At 44.7% G+C, this 20,493-nt stretch overlaps 1 protein-coding gene across 8 annotated transcripts in view; it reads left to right on the top strand.

The window, feature by feature from the left end:
* The window catches only part of NAV2 (neuron navigator 2), a 724,081-nt gene that overhangs the window by 503,229 nt on the left and 200,359 nt on the right, over positions 1-20,493 (top strand). For all 8 annotated transcript variants that reach the window (XM_038569252.1, XM_038569245.1, XM_038569246.1 and 5 more), the window contains one exon: positions 1,160-1,326. In XM_038569252.1, the coding sequence (XP_038425180.1) occupies positions 1,160-1,326 (167 nt within the window). The remainder of the gene's footprint in view (positions 1-1,159; positions 1,327-20,493) is intronic.

Here is a 20,493-nt window from a genome sequence, read left to right on the forward strand (position 1 = left end):
CTGCTTATATCTAAAATGCTTCCAGACTGCAGACTTCTTTGGTGCTTACAGATTTGTGTGGAAAGAGAAAGTTGAAAGCTTTATGAGTTGAAAGTTCAGGCTTATCACTAGATCTAATGCTAGTCAGCAGAGGTTCCAGTGGCTTTTAAACACAGTTAAGTGGGTTTTAGCTGAAAGTTATAACTATTTCATTATTTATTCATCTTTCAACTTTTAATGATTAGAAACAGCCTGCTTAGTAGTGTTTGAACCAAAATTCTGATCTGGGGAGTCTTAGCCTTAACTCTTTGGGGAGGAGGCCATAATATCTTTAGACATATTACAAAGATGTCTGCTAACTTTATTTCCCAAACCACCCCAAATGAGGTACTTTATTTAAAGAGAAAGTGTATGTTTGTCTTTAGGTTAATAGTTTCCTGATGGTTCTACAGAAAGAACATCTGATTTTATCCATCTACTGTGCAGAGAAACTGGGCTTCAGCCTCTAAGTAATGCCTATGGAGACAAGTTGTCAGGTGTTGAAGGAAAATGCATATCTGAACACGTGTTTTCATCCAGGCCATAAGTTTTTTCATTGTAGATGTATTGGGTTCTGAGTGCTAGCAGTTCTCTTTCTGACCATGATAATTACATAATTTTCTTGATTCTGCAATCCTGAATTATGACAAACACCATATTAATACCTGCCAGAAGAGTACACACATAATAAGGTAAAAAAAGTTTAGAATTTTTTTTAAGATTTATTTATTTATTCATGAGAGACACAGAGAGGCAGAGGCACAAGTGGAGGGAGAAGCAGACTTCAGGTAGGGAGCCCGACGTGGGACTCGATCCCGGGTCTCCAGGATCATGCCCTGGGCCGAAGGTGGCACTAAACCGCTGAGCCACCAGGCTGCACTCAGCAAACATATTGGTTTACTCTTCCTTCAGAATTTCTCTTTGCTCAAAGGCAAACTCAGATTTTGCTGTTGGACTTCGCAGGGGTCATTAGTAGCCTAGACGTTTGTAGTGTTCCACTAAATCTTTTGATTGGCAAACGTCCACAGACCCAATGTCTTGAATGGTTTCCTTTACCTCCTGCATGGTTGCAGTTCCTTCTTCTGAGACACTGCTATTCTCCTTAGACCGAATCCATTATTCTGTTGCTTTTGCATTTTAGGCTTCCAGGTCCTACTGCAAGGGTATCCGCTGCAGGCAGCGAAGCCAAAACACGTGGAGGGTCAGCCACTGCTAACAACCGACGCAGCCAGAGCTTTAACAACTATGACAAGTCCAAACCAGTCACCTCCCCACTTCCACCACCACCACCAAGCAGCCATGAGAAAGGTAAGTCGACTTCTTGAGGGTCCTTTTTGGTATCTTCTTTATAGCAGATCCAGTTCCTTTGGGTGAGTGTGGTCAGGGTTGGGAGCAGGGTGCTAATAGGATGGTGGGCATGGGCCACAGGACATACTTGGCTGGCAGGAACTTTGTTATCAGAGGCATTAATAAAGTGGGGGAAATATGTTAATGGTTGCTGGCAGGGATACCTGTGTTTGTTTCAGTGGGGGTCCAGAAGACGCCTGACTACAGAGAGAAGCAATATAACATTTACAATTTGAAAATAAACTTTCATAGAACATGTTCTGTATAGTAGATGGTTTTCAGAAATGCAAGCTTCTTGGAGTGTGCATTGTGTGAACTGATAAGGTTCTTACCCATCAGAAGGGCTATGAGGGGAGTTAAAAACAAGGGGTTTTTCACCCTTTGTAAAAGACATGAGGGTTGGCCAGATGAATATCTTGGATACATGTAAGGAATATGCAACATTAATCTTGGTGTTTTGATGATGTAACTTTCACCAAAAGAGGATATGATTTTTTGCTATACATAGCCCTGAGATTTTAGGATGGGGGAAATGGTAAATAACCTTATGGGGGTTATTGCACAGAAGGTAGTGAAACAAACCTTTGCTTGCTTCAGTCTGAGTCAGCTTAGAAGATTCTACAGTAAGAGGATGAGCCCTCCTTTATTCCTCCCAGACTCAGTGGTTTAGACTTCTTGGTGGGGAGTGGGAAGAACATGCTCAGATCTCTTGGAAGCATTTTCTGTTTGGTAGGATTTGCCCTAGATGTGTCCCTCAACTTCCCCCAGACCCAGGAGAGCTGCCCTCCCACTCCCTACAGTGGTCCAGGAGCCTGGACAGTCCTCCCACTGTGAACGAGATCAGAGCCTCCCCAGCCTACCCCTGCAGTCCAGGATGACCTGGTTCAGTGGAGCTGGGTTTCTTCCCTACTCCCACCTAGAATACTTGAAAAAACATGGAGGAAATTTTTATATGGCTGACGTATATATGGCAGAGGGTTTTGCCTACAGGGCATTAGAAACTCTGCAACTGGCATAGGATGTGTCCACCAGTCAGGATTCTTTGTGATCCAGCCCTTGGCTTGTGCCTTAAACTCCTTTTTCTTCATCTTCTTTTCTCCTCCCCCCTCCCCTCTCCTCCTTTTTTCTTTTCTTCAACCATACCCAAATGTGGTCTTTTCAAAAGTGTGTTCTTTTCCAAAGTGTATTCTTTTTAAAAGTGTTTTAACTGCAAAAATAACATATGCTTGTAAAATAGTATAAGTACATGTCAAATAAAAGTTCTCCTTTGCATGCTCCCCGAAGGATACTAATATAAACCATCCTATGTATATTCTTCTGGAACTAATTTCACAGTACTTTTACACACACTCACACATGCACAGTATATATAGAAAGGTGGTTTTTATATAAATAAAAGCTACATTTTATTGAGTACCTACTATGTGCCTCATTGAATCCCCCCACAAGCTATGTTGTTATCCCCATCTTACAAGGCATGAGATTAAGGCAAAGGGAGGTTAAACCCTTGCTGAGTCCACAGCAGAGATGGTGAGAGGTGGAGTTGGATCTAAACCCAGGTACCTTGGTTCCAGCATGGTTAATACTGTGCTTTTCCAGCAAGTGGAAAAAAAAATTCTCAGATCCTGGCCCATTGAAGTCTGGAGACGTGCAAGTCGAGCAAGAGGAGCTAAGAAGACCTGGGGGGGCAACCTGTGCATGGCCCTCTGCTGGGCCAGCCTGCCCTTGTCCCATGGTCATCTGGGGAGGAGCTGTCAACAAAAAGTCTGAAGGATGGATGTGAGACCTATATCCAAAAGATTGAGGAAGGAAAGAAAAGTTGCCCATGGGTAGAACAGATAGGGGAGGATGAAGCGTTGGCAGCTGGAACCTCGTCCCAGAGCCCACCCCAGATGCAGAGCCCCTCGGGCAGCCCCCTGGGTGCTAGGACAGTCACCAGTCTGCCCCTGTCCTGGGCAGGGGCTGCCATGTGCACACAGAGCAGCTCGAGAGCCACAGTCCTGTGAAAGGACGGTGGCTTGAGTTCTAACAGTCATCGCCCCAGGGAAGGACTGTGGGATCAGAAGAAAGAGAAGTCCTGCTTATTTACTGAGCAGATATTATTTGCCAGAGGCTTTGATTTACTCTGTGTTACTTGATCTTCACAAATGTTCTGTATGGTAAATATTATTAACCCAGTTTTACAGATAAGTGAGGCTAATTGAGACTTAGTCACTTGCCTGCCCTGGTAATTGAGCACTGGAATTCCTATCAAGGTTTGACTCCTGGATTTGAACTCTGGCTCTGTCCTGTCCCTGGGAGGTCTGCAGCGAGGATCAAGTGAGGTAGTGTGAGAATGTTTTGTGAGCTCTGACTCTCATAAAATCCACTAAGGATTCGCTTTTAGAATGATAAAAAATAACCGAGCCCGGTTCCAGGTGCATGGAAGGGGAGTGCATTGATTTTTCTTCTCCAATCCTGGAGAGCTTCGGTAAAGCAGACTTGAGGCAGACTGGGGTATTTTTTTTTTTTTTTAAGATTTTATTTATTCATGAGAGACACCGAGAGAGAGGCAGAGACACGGGCAGAGGGAGAAGCAGGCTCCCTGCGAGAGCCCGATGTGGGACTCGATCCCAGGACCCCAGGATCACGGCCTGGGCTGAAGGCAGATCCTCAACCACTGAGCCACCCAGGTATCCCTGGACCTGGCTATTTTTTATACTAATACTTTCCCACCCTCCTGAGGTAAAGGGACATTGCAATTTTACCTTCAGAGGCTTTGGTATGTCCTCCTCCTTGCTCACTGTCCCTGTGTTCCCTGCTGATTGCCCCTGTGAGGTAGCCAGATCCACCCAACGGCCAGTATGCAGGGAGAGAAGTAGCTCCACCACCTGGCCATGTGGGAGGCACAGCAGATTCCTGGGTGTCTAAGATGGCATCCCCCACACCTTGAGAAGTCTTGGAGAGATGCAAGCCAGCGAGCAGAGAAATTGTAGCTCAGCGAGGTTGGTGCTATGGTTGAGGTAAAGACTGCTTTCAGATGAGTTAAAGTCCATGATATAATCCCATGACCTGTCCTTCTCGAAGCTTTCTTGCAAGTCAGCCAGGCCCCGGTAGTATCACGTGCTGGCATTTCACTCTCAGGTAAACCAATCCATAGGCTTGTGTATGTGACCCCCTGGGCCAGGAATTCTCCTTTTAGGAACTGATCCCACCAGTAAGGGGGATGAGAAGTTCAGTATTCTCTCCATAAATGACAAAAGTATTTCAACACCGAGCCCTGATTTTTTTTTTTTTCCAAAAGGATAAAGAGGAGTAAAAGGAAATTTTATAAAAGGTAACTTTTCCAAAGCTCCAGAGCACTTAATTCCTTGTGAGGAAATACTAAAAGATTCCTCTTAAAATCACGTCCAATCATGCCCTCCTGCCATGACTGAATTTAGTTCTGATCACACTGAACTGAGATGTGAAACAGAAGAAAAGTAATAGATATATGAAATAGGTCACAGAAAAAGCCTAGGGACGGGGACACACACACACACACAATTTACTAGCTCCTTTCAGTGAGGTGACCAAGTACATGGTTGACTTATAAAACTCAAGAATATCCCTGTACAGCAACATAACCTATTTTAATTTCCCTAAAGACTCACGTCTCAGATTTTTGCCTGTGAGGTTTAGAGAAAAGCTACAGATCCTTCGCCTTTAGGAAAACCTGCTAATTGCTGTGTAGTTGTCACTAGCGTGGTCGGGTTTGACTTTGGCTTCATCCTCTCACTCCTGTGGGCAGCAGTCAGGTGCCTCCTTACCTTAAGGCCTGCGGGATGTTGTGAGCAGGATCCTCCGCAAAACATCTGTCTGTCAAGGGATGGCCTGGAAGCCCGACGGCCCCTCACTTCCTCTGTTGGCTCTGAGTGGCCCTCAGGCTCCAGACCAGAATCACAGATTTTCAAGGGAGAGGAAATAGCTGTCATATTCAACATTTGTGACATTATCTTTTCCTTCCATCCCTTTACTTCCATCCTCTGAATGGGTTAGCCCTGCCAGAAATCTCCTACATTTCTAAAGTGTTTGGTCCATCATATATGACTTTGAAATGTTTAGTATTCCTACCCTACATTCTATGCAAATGAAAGATGTTCTCTCATGAATAATTGGGTTTTCTTCACTTGGGAGAAAGCGTATCTTTATTATACATGATAAAAATCATCCTGTAAAAAAATGTCAAACACAAATGTATTGAAAGAAAAGGAGCCCTATGTAACCTCACCTCTCATTAAGTTTATCACTTAGTTTGTATTCTTCTGCATTTTCTTTATGCCTATACTACCATATTTTTTATACTATCATATTTTGATAAATTTTTCCTAATGTTTAGTGTTTGTCAAGCACTGTTCTACGGGTTTTATAAGTAATAATTCTCACAGGAGCTCTGTACATACCCACTCCCACGTACACGCACACACATTGTATGGGACTTAAAAACTTATAAATAGGGATCCCTGGGTGGCGCAGCGGTTTGGCACCTGCCTTTGGCCCAGAGCACGATCCTGGAGACCCAGGATCGAATCCCACGTCGGGCTCCCGGTGCATGGAGCCTGCTTCTCCCTCTGCCTGTGTCTCTGCCTCTCTCTCTCTCTCTCTCTTTGTGTGACTATCATAAATGAATAAAAAAAAACTAAAAAAAAAACTTATAAATAAAATCAACAGATCATGGCCAGCCTTTTTATAGGTTTTTCTCTCTAATAGATGCAGAGTACTCCATTGCATGAATTTACCTTAATATTTTTAATGACTTTCTTTTTGGTTGCTTCTGTTTTTTTTTTTTTATTGTTAGTGTTAAAATTAACACGCTCGTATCTTTTTTGCATGTATACACCATTTCAGTGGAATTGCTACGTTATAGGGTATACACATTTTATGGCCGTTTTAACATTGCCAAATTTTGCTTCCAGAAGGCTTATACCTATGTCTGTTCCCATCAACAATGTGTGAGAGGCTAGTTTCCCTACACCCTTGACACCACTTCTGTTTTTACTCTCCTGGGCAAAAAAATACCCTGTCTTTGAAATGAGGCAAATTATTTTAAGAAGCTGAAATAACAAGATCATTTGCTAAAAATTGGCACTTTTTACTGATGCTTTGCTATGAGTTACAGCTAGTGGCTTTGGCATGGCACACAAAGCACTTGGGCTTGAGAGCAAGCAGTCTGCCAGCTGGCGTGATCTCACTCAAGACACTTAATTTCTCTGGGCCTCAGTTTCCCCTTCTGTAAAGTCATTCTGAGGTCGTCCGTCACCAAGCCACTGTGAGGCGTGAATGCTTATTTTCCCTGGCCCTTTGGTCTTGTCTGATGGGAGCCCCATGAGCGCTTTCTGATAGGCTCCCCGCCTGGTCTTCATCCTGTGTCATTTACTTCCTCTTGTTCACTCCAGCCCATCCTGGGTAAAAAAGAAGAGCCAGACGTGGGTGGAGACAGAGTTTTACAGCCTTCAGCGCCATGTCCTGTCTGAGCAACATTAGAGCCATTGATTTAGAATCTCTGTAAACTTGTCACTTTATGGTTGGTGAAGCAAGTTATTTATCTGAGTTAATGATTGGGAGAGCTGACTGTGAAGAAGTTGCCCATGGCCCACCATTAACCAGGATCCTGACATAAAATTATAGATCAGATGGGATTAACTCAGTGGTCCAAGTCACACAGAAAAGAATACGGTTGGGTGCCTCTGTTTCAAGTTGTTTCTCTTATTTGTCCATTTTGAGACTGAGACACACAGACTCTGCTTTCTGGGGCTGTCAGCCTCAGGGGAGGGGCGATGCTCACAAGTCTTATGAGAGAGAAATGCTCAAAGTCGTGACAAAAAAGATAGACTTAGCCAGGAAGACTCCAGAGGGGACTTGAGAGGAGTGACAGCATTTGCAGTGGTTTTCAGCTCCATATTTTTGTGGAGAGAGAGAAGGGAAGGCTGGAAAGGATTGACTCATCCTGCTGTTTGGGTCCAGGTGTGAATCTGACAGGATATCTGCTGCGGTCTCTGTGTTAAGACACTCATGTCCTATGGAGGACCTGTAGAGGGGAAACTTGTACAAGATCATTTAAGAGGTTGGGTAGAGCCTCCCTTGGCCATAAGGAGACCCCTGCCATTCCAGAGCTGTTATCCTGGGCCGACAGCTCAGGTGCTTGTTGTCCGTGCTGGGTAGGTGGTAATCATCTCTGTTAGAGAATCGGCTGTGAAGTTGCCTTGAGCCTCCAAGCAGAAGCCATAAATGTCTGCGAGCTTAAAAAGCCAGCTTAAGGATTTGAACCAAGGAGGCATCACTGGTTTTAAAGGACTGTCTGGGAGGGACGCCTGGGTGGCTAAGTCACTTAAACATCTGCTTTTGGCTCAGGTTGTGATCTCAGGGTCCTGAGCCCACATAAGGTTTCCTGCTCAGTGGGGAGGCTGCTTCTCCCTTCCCCTCTGTCTCCTCCCTCCTGCTCATGCTCTGTCTCTCTCTCTCTCAAATAAATAAATAAAATCTTTTTAAAAAAATTAAAGGAGGGCAGCCTGGGTGGCTCAGTGGTTTAGCACTGTCTTTGGCCCAGGGCCTGATCCTGGAGACCCAGGATCAAGTCCCACGTTAGGCTCCCTGCATGGAGGCTGCTTCTTCCTCTGCCTGTGTCTCTGCTTCTCTCTCTGTGTCTCTCATGAACAAATAAAATCTTAAAAAACAAAAAACACAGATTCTTGTGTCTCACCTGCCAAAAAATAAAATAAAAAATAAATAAATAAATAAATAAAAATAAAAAAAAATTAAAGGAGTCTTTGGGGGATCATCTAGAAATGAAGTTCAGTGAACTATTAGGTCAGCCTTTGAAGCTAGATAGGCAGGATGAATTAAAAGCTACCAAACTTAGAGATGTCACACATGGCACTAGAAAGAAAAAAAAAACAGCCTAGCAAGCGTTTGAGAAGTTGCAGTGGTTTCTTGGACCAGAATATAGTTACCTGGGGAAGAAATGTTGAGGGCCCTACAATTAAAGAGAAAGTGTTTACACTCAAGCAGGCAACTGCATTAGAGTTCTGGCCTTGCCGCTTCCCAGAAGTGTGGCCTTTGGGGCAAGTGCAGTGCTCACCAGGGCATCTGCTCAGGGTCACCCTCAGAGGACCATCATAAGCCACATTTGGCACTGCAGGTGGCTGGCAGGGCAGTGAAAGTGTTTCTCTTCCATGGGCATGGTCCTGTAGCAGTGGTTATAGCAGTCCACATGGTCATCCAGGTGCTGTCACTGCCCCCTCCCACCTAAGGGACCACTCAGGTGTGAGGATGTAAGACTCACACAAGGCAGGTGCAAGAGTCACTCTAGCTTAAAAGCACCTATCCTGTGGGAGTCAATATCTCTTGCAAAAGCTCCAAATGCATAACTCCTAGGGTTCCCACAAGGATTAGGTCTGATTAGTAGTCACAGTACTTGGAGAAACCCAAAATGATGGTGTCCCCCAAGAGGGACAATACTTCATTTATAGCTCTTCCAGTCCAGATGTGGTTTAACTATCAAGGGTCATTTTTACCATGAGCAATGTTGCTTGGTAACATAGCTGACATTCTATCTTTATCAAGTTTCCAGGGGAACACAGTCACAAGGTTAACCAAAGGCTAAATTCTCATGCAGAAAGGGAAAAGATTTTGTTAATCCTTTTCCAACAGTAGGTCAGCTCACCGCTCAGAGATTCAGTGTATTTATCTGTGAAGTGGCATCAGGCTGCCCTAGCCCAAATGATGGTGGCAAGTCAGATGAGAAGCACTGTCTCTAATATTTTTTTCTGTAGCACAATTCATATGTTCTGTCCTTGTTGCTTCTACTGAGTGTGGATATCACTATGGAATATTATGACTTCTTGTTTCCTGATAGCTGGAGCTCATTGACAGCGTGGGTTTCATTTGCACGGGGTGAAAAAAATTGCCAAGTTCTGATTTTTCAAAATATTGTACAGTCAGCTCATTTGCTCTCTGTTCATGGTGCCCTTTCACAAGTGGGCAGGTGGAGGTTAACAGCTTCTGCAGTAAAGGCAAGTTTCATTTTCTCCGTTTTCATTTTACACCAGTTTCCTTTTGTTCTAAACAACGTTTTGACACGATCTAAATGAAAAGATAGTCCTAAAACACATGGTTTCAGGTCTCTCAAATAATGCCTCAAGCCATTAACATTGTTCCACTCAGGCACAGTGTATGCAGGTTGCCCACGAACATTCCAAGAAAGGGCAGCCTGGTGAGTCTCTATTAAGCCTAGAGCATACAGCTCAAGTCCCATGCTCTGGTGGGACAGTAGACTCAAAACTCTAGACTGTTGTTTCTCAAGGTATGAGTAATAGACCATGGCTACCAGCATCCTTTGCAGTAATTGCTAGAAACACAAATCCCGAGACTTTGTAGACCTAGTCCTTCTAAGTGAGTCCTTCTGAATGAGAACCTGGAAATCTACAGTTTGCACCCCTGATATGCTTAGACCACTGAAGTCTGAGATCTCTCCTAGAAGGACTTCTGGGTCACCTTTGAAAGAGCATGCTGCCTTCTGGTTGCCCTTCCATTTGCAGCAACCACTTTGTTAGTGTGTCATTATGGGGAACGGAGATAATGTCGTTAAGACACCCAGACTAATGCCTGGCATACAGCAGGAGCTCAGTAAATGGGAAACCATTTAAATTTGCATATACATTTTGTTGTACATATATTTAAAATTCTTCTCAGAGCCAGTAACTTATACTGGGTAGACTTCCATATTTGTGTAGATCTTCGTATTTTATTTTGGCTCCATTCTGTTGTCTCTCTAATCTTCAGTGAAATTCTTATTGTAACTTCTTTTTTTCTTCTTCTTCTTTCTTCTTTCTTCTTCTTTCTTCTTCTTTCTTCTTTCTTCTTTCTTCTTTCTTCTTTCTTCTTTCTTCTTTCTTCTTTCTTCTTTCTTCTTTCTTCTTTTTTTTTTTTTAAAGAGAGGCCAGGGAGGGGCAGAGAGAGATGGAGAATTTTAAGCAGGCTCCATGCCCAGCACCGAGCCTGACATGGGTCTTGATCTCATGACCCTGAGATCATGACCTGCGCTGAAATCAAGAGTCAGATGCTTAACCAACTGAGCCCTTCTTATTGTGATTTCTTTAAAATTTCAATATTACCTCATTTCCTTTATTTTTAAAGATTTTATTTATTTATTCACGAAAGACAAGACTCCAAGATCACGCCCTGAGCCAAAGGCAGACACTCAACGGCTGAGCCACCCAGGCGTCCCAATATTACCTCATTTCAATTGAGCTAATAGAAAGCAGGGAAAAGGACTCTGATCTCATACTTAGCCTGGAAGTATGAAAAAGATAGCATCGCTTGTAGGGTCTAGATACCGTAGCAAAGGTAATGTGGTGCAAGGAGGTGCTTGAAGGGAAAAGTCAGCTACCTTTCTCTGATTGGAAAATCATCTCGAAGATGACTCTCTCTGCTTGGCACTTGAAGAGCTTGACGTTACTTTATCAGAGCGCTATCTTTTTTGGAGGACGGATGATCCCTCATAAAGCTTCCTAGCCGTACTCCATCTTAGCTGTTGTGTCCTTAACCTGTAGCATTAAATTAAAGTCAGTCATGAAGGTGAAAGGAATCCTATCTGATATAGTCCCTCTGGCCACCTTTGGAAGCCATTTGCTTGATCTACTCTGTAATTCAGAAGAGCCTTCAGAGAAGGAGATGGGTCAGTCCTTCTTGTGTGGGAAACAGCCTTTAATGCTAAGGACATCCTTTTTCACAGAAATAAGAAGGATATAACCATGTTTACTTTCCTCTACATATGTATGTGTTTCAAAGCCAGCGGGTGAGCTTATGATTCTGCTGTGTATCCTGTTTCTAAAATACGATAAACCTGGCTTTTTGTAAGAAGAAGAATGAATAGAGAAAAGTAGAGAGAAAATAAATCATTTCAGAAGGTAAAAGACCTATTTGATTAGTTTGTGTCAGGAATAGAAAATGCCTTGTTTGCTGTTCACCCCATCTTCAGGGGATAAATCTCACCATTTCTTTTGCTTCCATCTGCTATGTGGAAAGGGTCACATGTACATGAATTCAATCTAATTTCAAGGATCATTGGTAGGGGAAAGTATTTATGTTTCTGGATGCTTTCATCATTTTTATCCAGGTGTCATCTGCAGTCAAGGATTAGTTGTCATTCATCTAAATGTGTTTTTTTTTTTTCCTTTAAGTATTTGACAGTTTATTAGCACAGAAGATAAATACATTTTGGGATAAAATGCAATTACCTTTTCTCTGAGCACGTATGGCCCATAATGACAATGCACGGAACGAACACCGTTTTGTTCAAATGGACAAGAAGAGAATGCTGGTCAGAACAAGGGGAGAGCTCCTGAGCAATAAAACCCGACAGCGAGTGTAGCTGCAGCAACTCGACAGGGAGTTGCTTGTGCATGCACGCGTGGCTCCTCTCTGTGTTGAAGACTGGGCATTCTCAGGCTTACCTGACCCTAATGGAGAAAATGCCTGTTTCTCCACTGTGTGCCTTGACCACTCTGTCAGTGTGTACTTGGTTAGGATACCAGCACATAACGCCTGTGCCAGGGAATCTGTCTTCTCCTGATGATAATGAAAAATGAGGGGGTCCCACGGAGAACATGTGTTTCCAAGATAACGGTCACAAGACAACCACATCATGGTAAGACTGATGCATGGGCTGTTGGCAGGCGTTGGGCCGAGTTGACGGTCATGCCGCCGAGTGGTTTGTGCCAAGGCACTAGGATCACAGTTTACATTCTTAGTGTCCTAGGAGCTCCTGTCATGAATCCTTGGCTGCAGTCATGCTGATTCAGGTGATTAACAAGGCCCCCTGAACTTTGCGGATGTTCCACAGGTACTAGCTGCGACTAAGCTGCTGATGGAAATCTGTGGCTTGGCCTACTTCTGTCCTAAGAGCAAAGGTAAAGAAGGTGCCTCAATATGCTCCCTTTGTTTTTTTTTTCAAAATGAGAGAATCAAAGCATTTTATGAAATGTGAAATGGAGTCAGGGCATCAGTGACCTATAATAACTCACCAGGGGTAAAGCAGTTAAAAAAAAAAAAAAAAAAAGACTGGCTCAGGATGGTGCAGACATTGAGTCTCTGCTGCCCCCTACTGCCCAGGTTTTATATATTGGGTCTCTGGGTAGACTTGGTTTCTAACCTGGCGCTCTCAGGGCACTCAGTTTGGGAGGATAATGACTTGAGATTGTCCCAGTGTTTTCTTCCAGAGTCTCCCCACATTTGTTTCCTCGGCTTGAGAGAATTGCATGTGGATGGAAGAAAATCCACATTGTGGGTATGACGGGGTTCATGTGGCATGGTGAAGGTCTGACAGCAGGCCTGAGCTAGAATCATCTCTGCAGGGCCGTCCACCCCCTCCCTTCAGCAGCCACCAGCTGGTGGATTGAAGAATCTGGTTTAGTCCTAAGAATAAGGATCTGTGAAGGCACTGGTTGATTTTTTTTTTTTTTGCTACAAGAAAAGTTCTGCTAGATTTGGCTTTATTTTTAATCATTCCAACCAGACTGTACAGTATGGAGTACGTGCGTCTCCCTTCTTATTATGCATGCATGTGCTTGGAACTCAGTCTTTCATCTATTTAGCACGTTATCGGGTGCCTTCTATATTTCTGGCATCATGCGAGTCACACTAAGTACTCAAAAGTGAAAAAATCGATAATGATCTTTGCCCTCGAGGAACTTAAAGTCTAGTGGAAGACACTGATATTAAACCACAGATAATCTCATGACCTTTTGTGTTAACTGCTTTCAAGAAGAATATTAGGTGCTATGAGGGAGCATAAACGAGAGATGGAACCAGTTCCGTGGGTTAGGTAGATGCTCATCGGCGTGAGACCCAGAGACAAAGTCTTCAGGAGACCGTTTTGCACAGAACACTCACTCTGTCCCATAGTGGCCAGAAACAAAGGATGTTTTAGGAAACCGTTTTGTAGAGAGAGATCAGTTTCCTTTGGAAATGAAAATCTGTATCCTGGGCTAGCTTTTTTTTTTTTTTTCCCCTCCTCTCTGATCACAAGAGAACTAAAAAATTACAGGGACTCAAACTTTCCCTGCCTATTAAAAAAAAAAGAATGTATTCACATTTGCCTTCCCACAGTTGAACGGGGCCTCACGGGAGTAGGGGGTTTCCTGACCTCACAGCAACAGAAACAGAAGCTAGGTCGTCACTCGTGGAGGTCACTAAAGGTGGGGTTTCCTATATTAGCAAAGTAGACTGGGTTGGATATTCTCTAAAATCCCTTGCAGATAGAGTATTTGATTATCCTTGGCTAAGGGTAGAGTTGGTAGGATTTTATTGGGTTCTGGAAAGGCCTGATGATGACACATATCCCTCATAGTTGACCCGAGTTCCCAAAGGCTTACCATTGGATTGGTTCCTTTGAAGGTATTCTTTCATTGCAGAAATGCACCTTATTCCAGATGGTGCTGCTTCCATTCCAGGATTTACTTCTGTACTGAACAAAAAAGTTGCATTTTATGTAGATAATGGCCTGGGTACAGTTTGTGATGACTTATCTTCTTCCATTCACGTAGTTGGGGAAGATGTCTCCCGTAACTTCAGGTAAGTTGTCTTAGGACTTGCTGCTACTCTGAAGCCATCAGGGAGGCCACAGGCAAGGATTTCTGCTGTGTAAAAGAAGTCGTGGCTCCTGGCTGAGAAGTTGTTCATGGATGGTTTCAATCATTTAACGCTTGGATTCGTTTCCTTGTCCTCTCCTGAGAAGAGCCAGATAGAAAAATACCTACAGGCAGAATTATTTCTAAAAATCGATTTTACATACATGCTGTAGGGGGCAGCATTCATTAGGGAAAGCCAGGGAACGGCCCTTGGAAGAGAGGAATTTTTTAGACCTTATAGGGAAGAAACTTGGCCCTGTTTGTAAAGATCTCTGTGCACCAGAGGTGCTTGTTCTGTTCTGTTATTCATATAAATGGATGAGCTTCTGGCTCTTTGGTGATAACACTCCTTAGGGGCCCAGGATCCCCTTGCCTCATACGTAATTTTTCTTGTGTGGAGTCTATACCAGTGAGCATCTGTGAGGGAGAGTGACTTTTCCACATGGGATGTATGTGCCAAGGTGCAGATTCCTTCCCAGATCATCCAACACCCAGCTTGTGGTCTTTAGCCATGTTCTGAGCCATTGCAGTCTACTCACCCTCCAGTCAGAAATAGTGACTCTGGGACGCCTGGGTGGCTCAGTGGAGCATCTGCCTTAGGCTCAGGGGGTGACCCTGGGGTCCTGAGATCGAGTCCTGCATCGGACTCCCCGCAGGGAGCCTGCTTCTCCCTTTGCCTATGTCTCTGCTTCTCTCTGTGTGTCTCTCATGAATAAGTAAATAAAATCTTAAAAAAAAAGAAAAGAAATAGTGACTATTTCCCCCAGAACTGCTCCAAACCTGTTATTGCCCAGGAAATCGTAAATGATAGTGAAACTTGTGGGAGTGAACCTTTTTCTGGATCCTCTAGCCTTGAGAGAGTTGGTCCAGCAGGTTGTGACTTCTTGATCCCCATCTCCCCAGGCCCTAGAAATTATGGCTTCAAATAATAGCCATGTAGACACAAGCCTACAGATTGACAGGACAGTTCAGTGGAGCTGTGCCAGGCTCGAGTGATGTGGGTTGGCTCACGCATTGTGGTCCTCTGGGTGTTGGCTGGATGCTGGCTCTCAGCAGAGATGCCCCTGCTTCCCTTTTCTATCTTTGATCCTCCAGCAGGCCAGTCCAAGGCCATCCTCATGGTGGACGAGTTCCAAGCCCAAAGTGCACAGCCCATTGAAGCCTGTGCTCCAGAAAGGGATATTGGTTCTCTTTCTGCTGCATTCTGTTGGCCAGAGCAAGTCACACAGCCCGGCCAAGTACATGGGGTTGGGAATCCTCCTGTACCAAGTGAGGGAGGAGCTGCAGAGCCACAGTGGCACCCTGCAGAACCTGACTGGCCCCGTGTCAGCCTGTTCTCGGGTCTCTGGGGTCCTTGGTCTTCAGATACCCATGCTCCTCTGCTTTCTCTTTTCTGTACTAACTGGTACAAGTTGTATGATGAAGGTCCAGGTGCCATACTGGGGTTTGGGACACCAGGGGTCTCTTCCTAGCAATTCCACTTGATGACCATGTGACTTTGATGGTAGGTCTTTATAATCTCTGAGCTTCCAATTCCTTGGCTCTAAAATGGAAGTGAGAAGAGCACCAACCTCATAAAGTCAACACGAGGATTACATGAGATGAAACATGGGGGAAAAGTCTGAATTTTGTATGTCATATGCATGAATTAAATCATGAGTGTGCACAGTCTAAAATGGCTTCTTACGGGCAGAGTAACCGCAGCAGCTGGACTCTCCTCCAGCCAGTTCTCTACTCCTTGTCTTTTGCTTCAGATCAAAAGTCTAAAGTGCCCAGATCACCACATCTTGCCAAGCTATGTCTCTCGTGGATAAACTATGGTGAAGGCTGCTTTTGAAAACCTAAGAGGGGACGCCTGGGTGGCTCAGTGATTGAGTGTCTGCCTTCAGCCCAGGGTGTGATCCCAGGGTCCCGGGATCGAGTCCTGCATGGGACTCCCTGCATGGAGCCTGCTTCTCCCTCTGCCTATGTGTCTCATGAATAAATAAATAAAATCTTTAAAATTACAAAAAAAACAAAAAAAAAAAAACAAAAAACAAAGGGACCAAGAAACCCAGAGTGACTTTCACTGAAAAAGCAGCTTCTTAGCAAATGAACACTTGCCATAGCTTGGTTATCTTAGAAGTGAGTAACCTATTGATTTTCAAAATCCCCCCCCAATAGCCACTCATTGAGGGAGGGGGATTCAGGATAAAAGTATTGATTTAGACAGGCTAACATAATGGAAGAAGCATTTGTTAGGTTGCCGTTTTTATTTTTCATAAATTGGCCACTGGAGTGGAAGAAAGAAGACACATCTTTCAGCAGGGTTTTGAACAAAAGGATATTTTTAAACAAAAGGATATTAGCCAACTTGATTATACTCCTAAAGCAACGTTAAAGGTCATGATTGATGGTTTTTGCACAGTATTTTGGAACAAAGGCCCCTTTGATTAGTAAAGGGTTTTTTTTTTTTTCCCTCCCCCCAGAATGTGATTCTGTTTTTCCTTCTGTTTGTCCATCATCCTTCAGTCCACGTTCTCTGATCTTCTTAATGCATCCAAACCCACAGTTGAAAATAACCTGCTGCCCCACTCCTGGGAGTGGCGACTGGAGCATCTTTGGGCAATGAAAGGAGAGACAGTGTAGCTGAGCTAATGAACGGTCCAAGGAAGAGGTTGGGGTGCCAGCCCTGAGTGCGGCCATGCCTGAGCGTACGAGGATGCCGTGGCTCTGGCCTTGGGGTGCTGGTCAGCCTTTGCGGTCACGGCTGGGCAACCAGAGTAGCCCCTGCTGGCCGGAAGCTGACCAGGACTGTTCAGTTTCGTTAAGGCGCCCCTCAGATCACCTCCTGGCATGAAACGCTCCAGAAACCATCAAACAGCTGAGGTTGAAGCTGGATTCCTTGAAGTGCTTCCAAAGGCTTTGGCATAGCTGCCATTTGGATGAGCCTAACTAAACGGAGAGCTTTTCAGGTCTGGTGTCTGAGTGGCAGGAACACCCCGGGCCCTGGGACTCACAGTGAGGAGGCCGGAGGAAGGGTGGGAAGAGGGAGTTGGCTCTTCCTGGCCCACTGCTGACTCCCTCCCTTCTCTTCCTTTTTTTTTTTTTTTTTTAAAGACTGTATTTATTTGAGAGAGAGAGAGAGAGAGAGAGAGAATGAGCAGAGGGAGAGGGAGAAGCAGACTCCTTGCTGAGCAGCAGGCCGACTGGGGGCTCGATCCCAGAACCCCAGGATCATGACCTGAGTGGAAGGCAGACGCTTTGCCAGCTGAGACATCCAGGTGCCCCTCTTTCTCCTCCTTGAAGCTGTTCTTGCTGTCACTCTCCCATCTGAGGGGGTAACTTCCCAACACCAGGAAGAGCAGACGTTTCCCAGAGAGCGAGTCTGGGTCAATGACAAATGCCTCTGTATGCTTTAGGCCAGACTGTCCAACAGACCTTTCTTCAGTGATGCTAATACTCTGTATCTGTGCTGGTAGGCTAGCCACCAGCTACACAGGGCCATAAGACACTTGAAATGTGGCTGGTGAGAACGCAGGACCAAATTTTTAATGTATTCAATTTTAATTCATCTAGATAGTCACATGTGGCTAGTGGCTACAGTATTTGACAGTATCTCTGAATAAAGTCTGTCATTTAGGGGCCCCTGGTTGGCTCATTCAGTGAAGCATCTGACTCTTGATCTCAGGATCATGAGTTCAAGCCCCATATTGGGTACCATGCTGGGTGTGGAGCCTACTTTAAAAAAAAAAAAAAAAAAAAGGCCATTTAAAAATGGCTTCCTCAACAGGAAAGACCAAATATTGCTTGATTCCATTTATATGAAATCTCCAGACTAGGCCAATCTCTAGTGATGGAAGGTTGAGTAGTGGTTGCCAGGGCTGGGGGTCAGGGTGGGCTGCAGAGGGGGTGACTGCTAATGGCTATAGAGTTTCTTTTGGCCGTAATAAAGTCTTTTAAAATTAGATTGTGGCGATGGTGGCACAACTTCACTAAAATACTAGAAAGAATTGAGTCACACGCTTAACATGGACAAGTGTTACAGTATGTGAATTCTATCTCAGGATTTTTGGTTGTTGTTTTTTTTTTTTTAATAGTCTGCTTTCCTGCCATATCCAAGTAGATGTTCTGACTCTAGCTCTGTTCCTACCTGGTAGTGTGTGTGGCTAAGTACCTACCCTTCCCTGGGCCTCGGTTTCCCTTAGATAAGATAATATTCCCTTAGATAAAATATTCCCTTTGCCTCAAGGGTGGTAGCAAAGAAGAAAACTTGTGGTCTTCCTTTCCTTGCATCATTTTAACTTTAGCCCAGGTCAGGTTGTATGGTCCTGGGGATAGAGAATGCACCCCATTTTTCTGGGAACCCGGTTCCAGGAGAGCCCCAGGCAGCAGACAGAGCTTTGAGCAGGGAGTGAGCAGACCGCTCTGCTCTGTCCATTCCCTCCGGAACCATGGTGCAAAGAGCCTTTGGTGCTGGTCTAGGAATTTTAGGTAACAGCTAAGATATTTATCTTTTTGCCTTTGATCCAGATAAAAAGATTTGTAGCTTTGCGCTGTCAATTGATCGAATGCACAGAAATGGCTTTCCATACCCTCCGCAAGCAGATTCCCAGGGGGCAAGGAGGAGATTCCTGGTTATAAAATGTCTTCCAGTTTTTCACAGTTTGTGGTTTAGGGGATCCTGTGGAATTTCTGGGAAGTACATTCTTCAGGAGCAGGCTTGAGCTGGTCTGTTTCCTCTCCCACTCCTCATAGGGGCTTTCGAAAACAAAGGCCCGTCAAAGGGTCACAAATCAGTGACATTGGAGGAAGTAATTGTTACTATTATCGTTGTCCTCCTCTTCTTTGCTATCGCAAAGCCTGTAGTGTGTCGACACGGGGATGTTACAAATGCCTGCCTTATAAATAACTTTAGGGCCTACTTACTTAATGTAGGTCAGGGGATGATGGGCTGTGAAAGGGCCACTCTGACAATGAAACGATGGCAGTGGTACCTGCTGGTTACTAGGTATTCGTTTGTGCCTAGAGTTACTTTAGGTACTTTGCATGCTGGCCTCATTTAATCCCTCACACCAAGGAGTGTCTGTAGTATCTTCTCCATTTTACAGATGCAGAAACTGAGGCTCAAGGTTAAATCAGTTGCCTCCATCGTGCAGCTGATAAGGCCAGAGCTGAGATTTGAACGAGGATCTGCATGATTCTGAAGCTGGTATTTTGCTGTTAACCATCATACGATCCCACAAGCCAGCTTCGACTAAACTCACTAATCATTGAGCTCCTTTTTGTGTCAGGAGTTAATTTGCAAATCAGTGCAAGCAATGACCAAAACCAGTAAGGGCCAGATGAGTGGTGGATTAACTACACAGAAGAAGGGAAGAATATTCTAGACAGAATAGCGTGCCCCGAGACGAGGGGATAAGGGAAGAGTATGGCATGATCAAGGAAACGAAATGTGTGTACGTGTCTGTCTGAAGCAGGCAAAATGACTTCCTCAGTTCCACTCCACAAATCAGTGCTAGCACAGTTCTGTGAGGGCAGGGAGCAAGCTGTCACGTCCAAGAAACGCTTGCTGAAAGAATGAAAGGTAGCCAACATGGGATTAGAACCCAGGTCTCCTGAATCTGTTTAGCATTCTGGCCGGTGACATCACTTAGGGAACCCTTGGACAATTGCGAGTTGGCCTTGGACAGTGGATGCCTGTAGTATTGGGATTTATAATAATAATAAAAAAAAATGTATGTTTTTGGTCTTCCTCCCCATTTCCAGCACAGAGCTCCTACAACTCTTGGAACTTCCTAAGTGATGAGTGCGATCAAGGTGTCTGTCTTTACGCTAATGAGGCGCTGGGCACCACACCTGGGGATGGGAGCTGGTTTGCCGGTGGAGCCAGCCATGAGACTGAAGGGTTGAAACCCACAGTCTCACCCCTTAACCTCAGGGTAGAAGTGAGGGGCTGGGGATTGAGTTCAATCACTAGTGGCCAGTGATGCCATCAGCCATGCCTAAGTAATGAAGTCTCCATAAAAACCCAAAGGACAGGATTTAGATAGCTTAGGTTGGTGTACACATGGAAATGTGGGGAGAGTGGTGTCATGGAAGCGCCATGCCCTTCCTCCTGCCTTTCCCTATGCATTTGTCCCGTCTGGCTATTCCTGAGTTACATCTGGCCCTAATAGTCCAGTAATCTAGTAAGTAAAACATTTCTCTGAGTTCTGTGAGCTGCTCTAGCAAATTAGTCAAACCCAAAGAGGGGTCTTGGGTACCTCCAATCTATAGCCAGTTGTTCAGAAGCACAGGTGTCAACTTGTGCTTTCCGACTGGCGTCTCAAGTGTCAGGGGGTTGGGAGGGGACAGTGTTATGGGACTGAGCCCTTAACCCATGGGATCTGATGCTAGATCTGGGTAAATAATGTCAGAACTGAGTGGAATTGGAGGACACCCAGTTGGTGTAGGAGAATTGCTTGGGCATGTGGGGATGCCACCTACCCCTACCCTCCCT

This window comes from Canis lupus, chromosome 21, assembly GCF_011100685.1.
Source record: "Canis lupus familiaris isolate Mischka breed German Shepherd chromosome 21, alternate assembly UU_Cfam_GSD_1.0, whole genome shotgun sequence".
Lineage (NCBI taxonomy): Eukaryota > Metazoa > Chordata > Mammalia > Carnivora > Canidae > Canis > Canis lupus.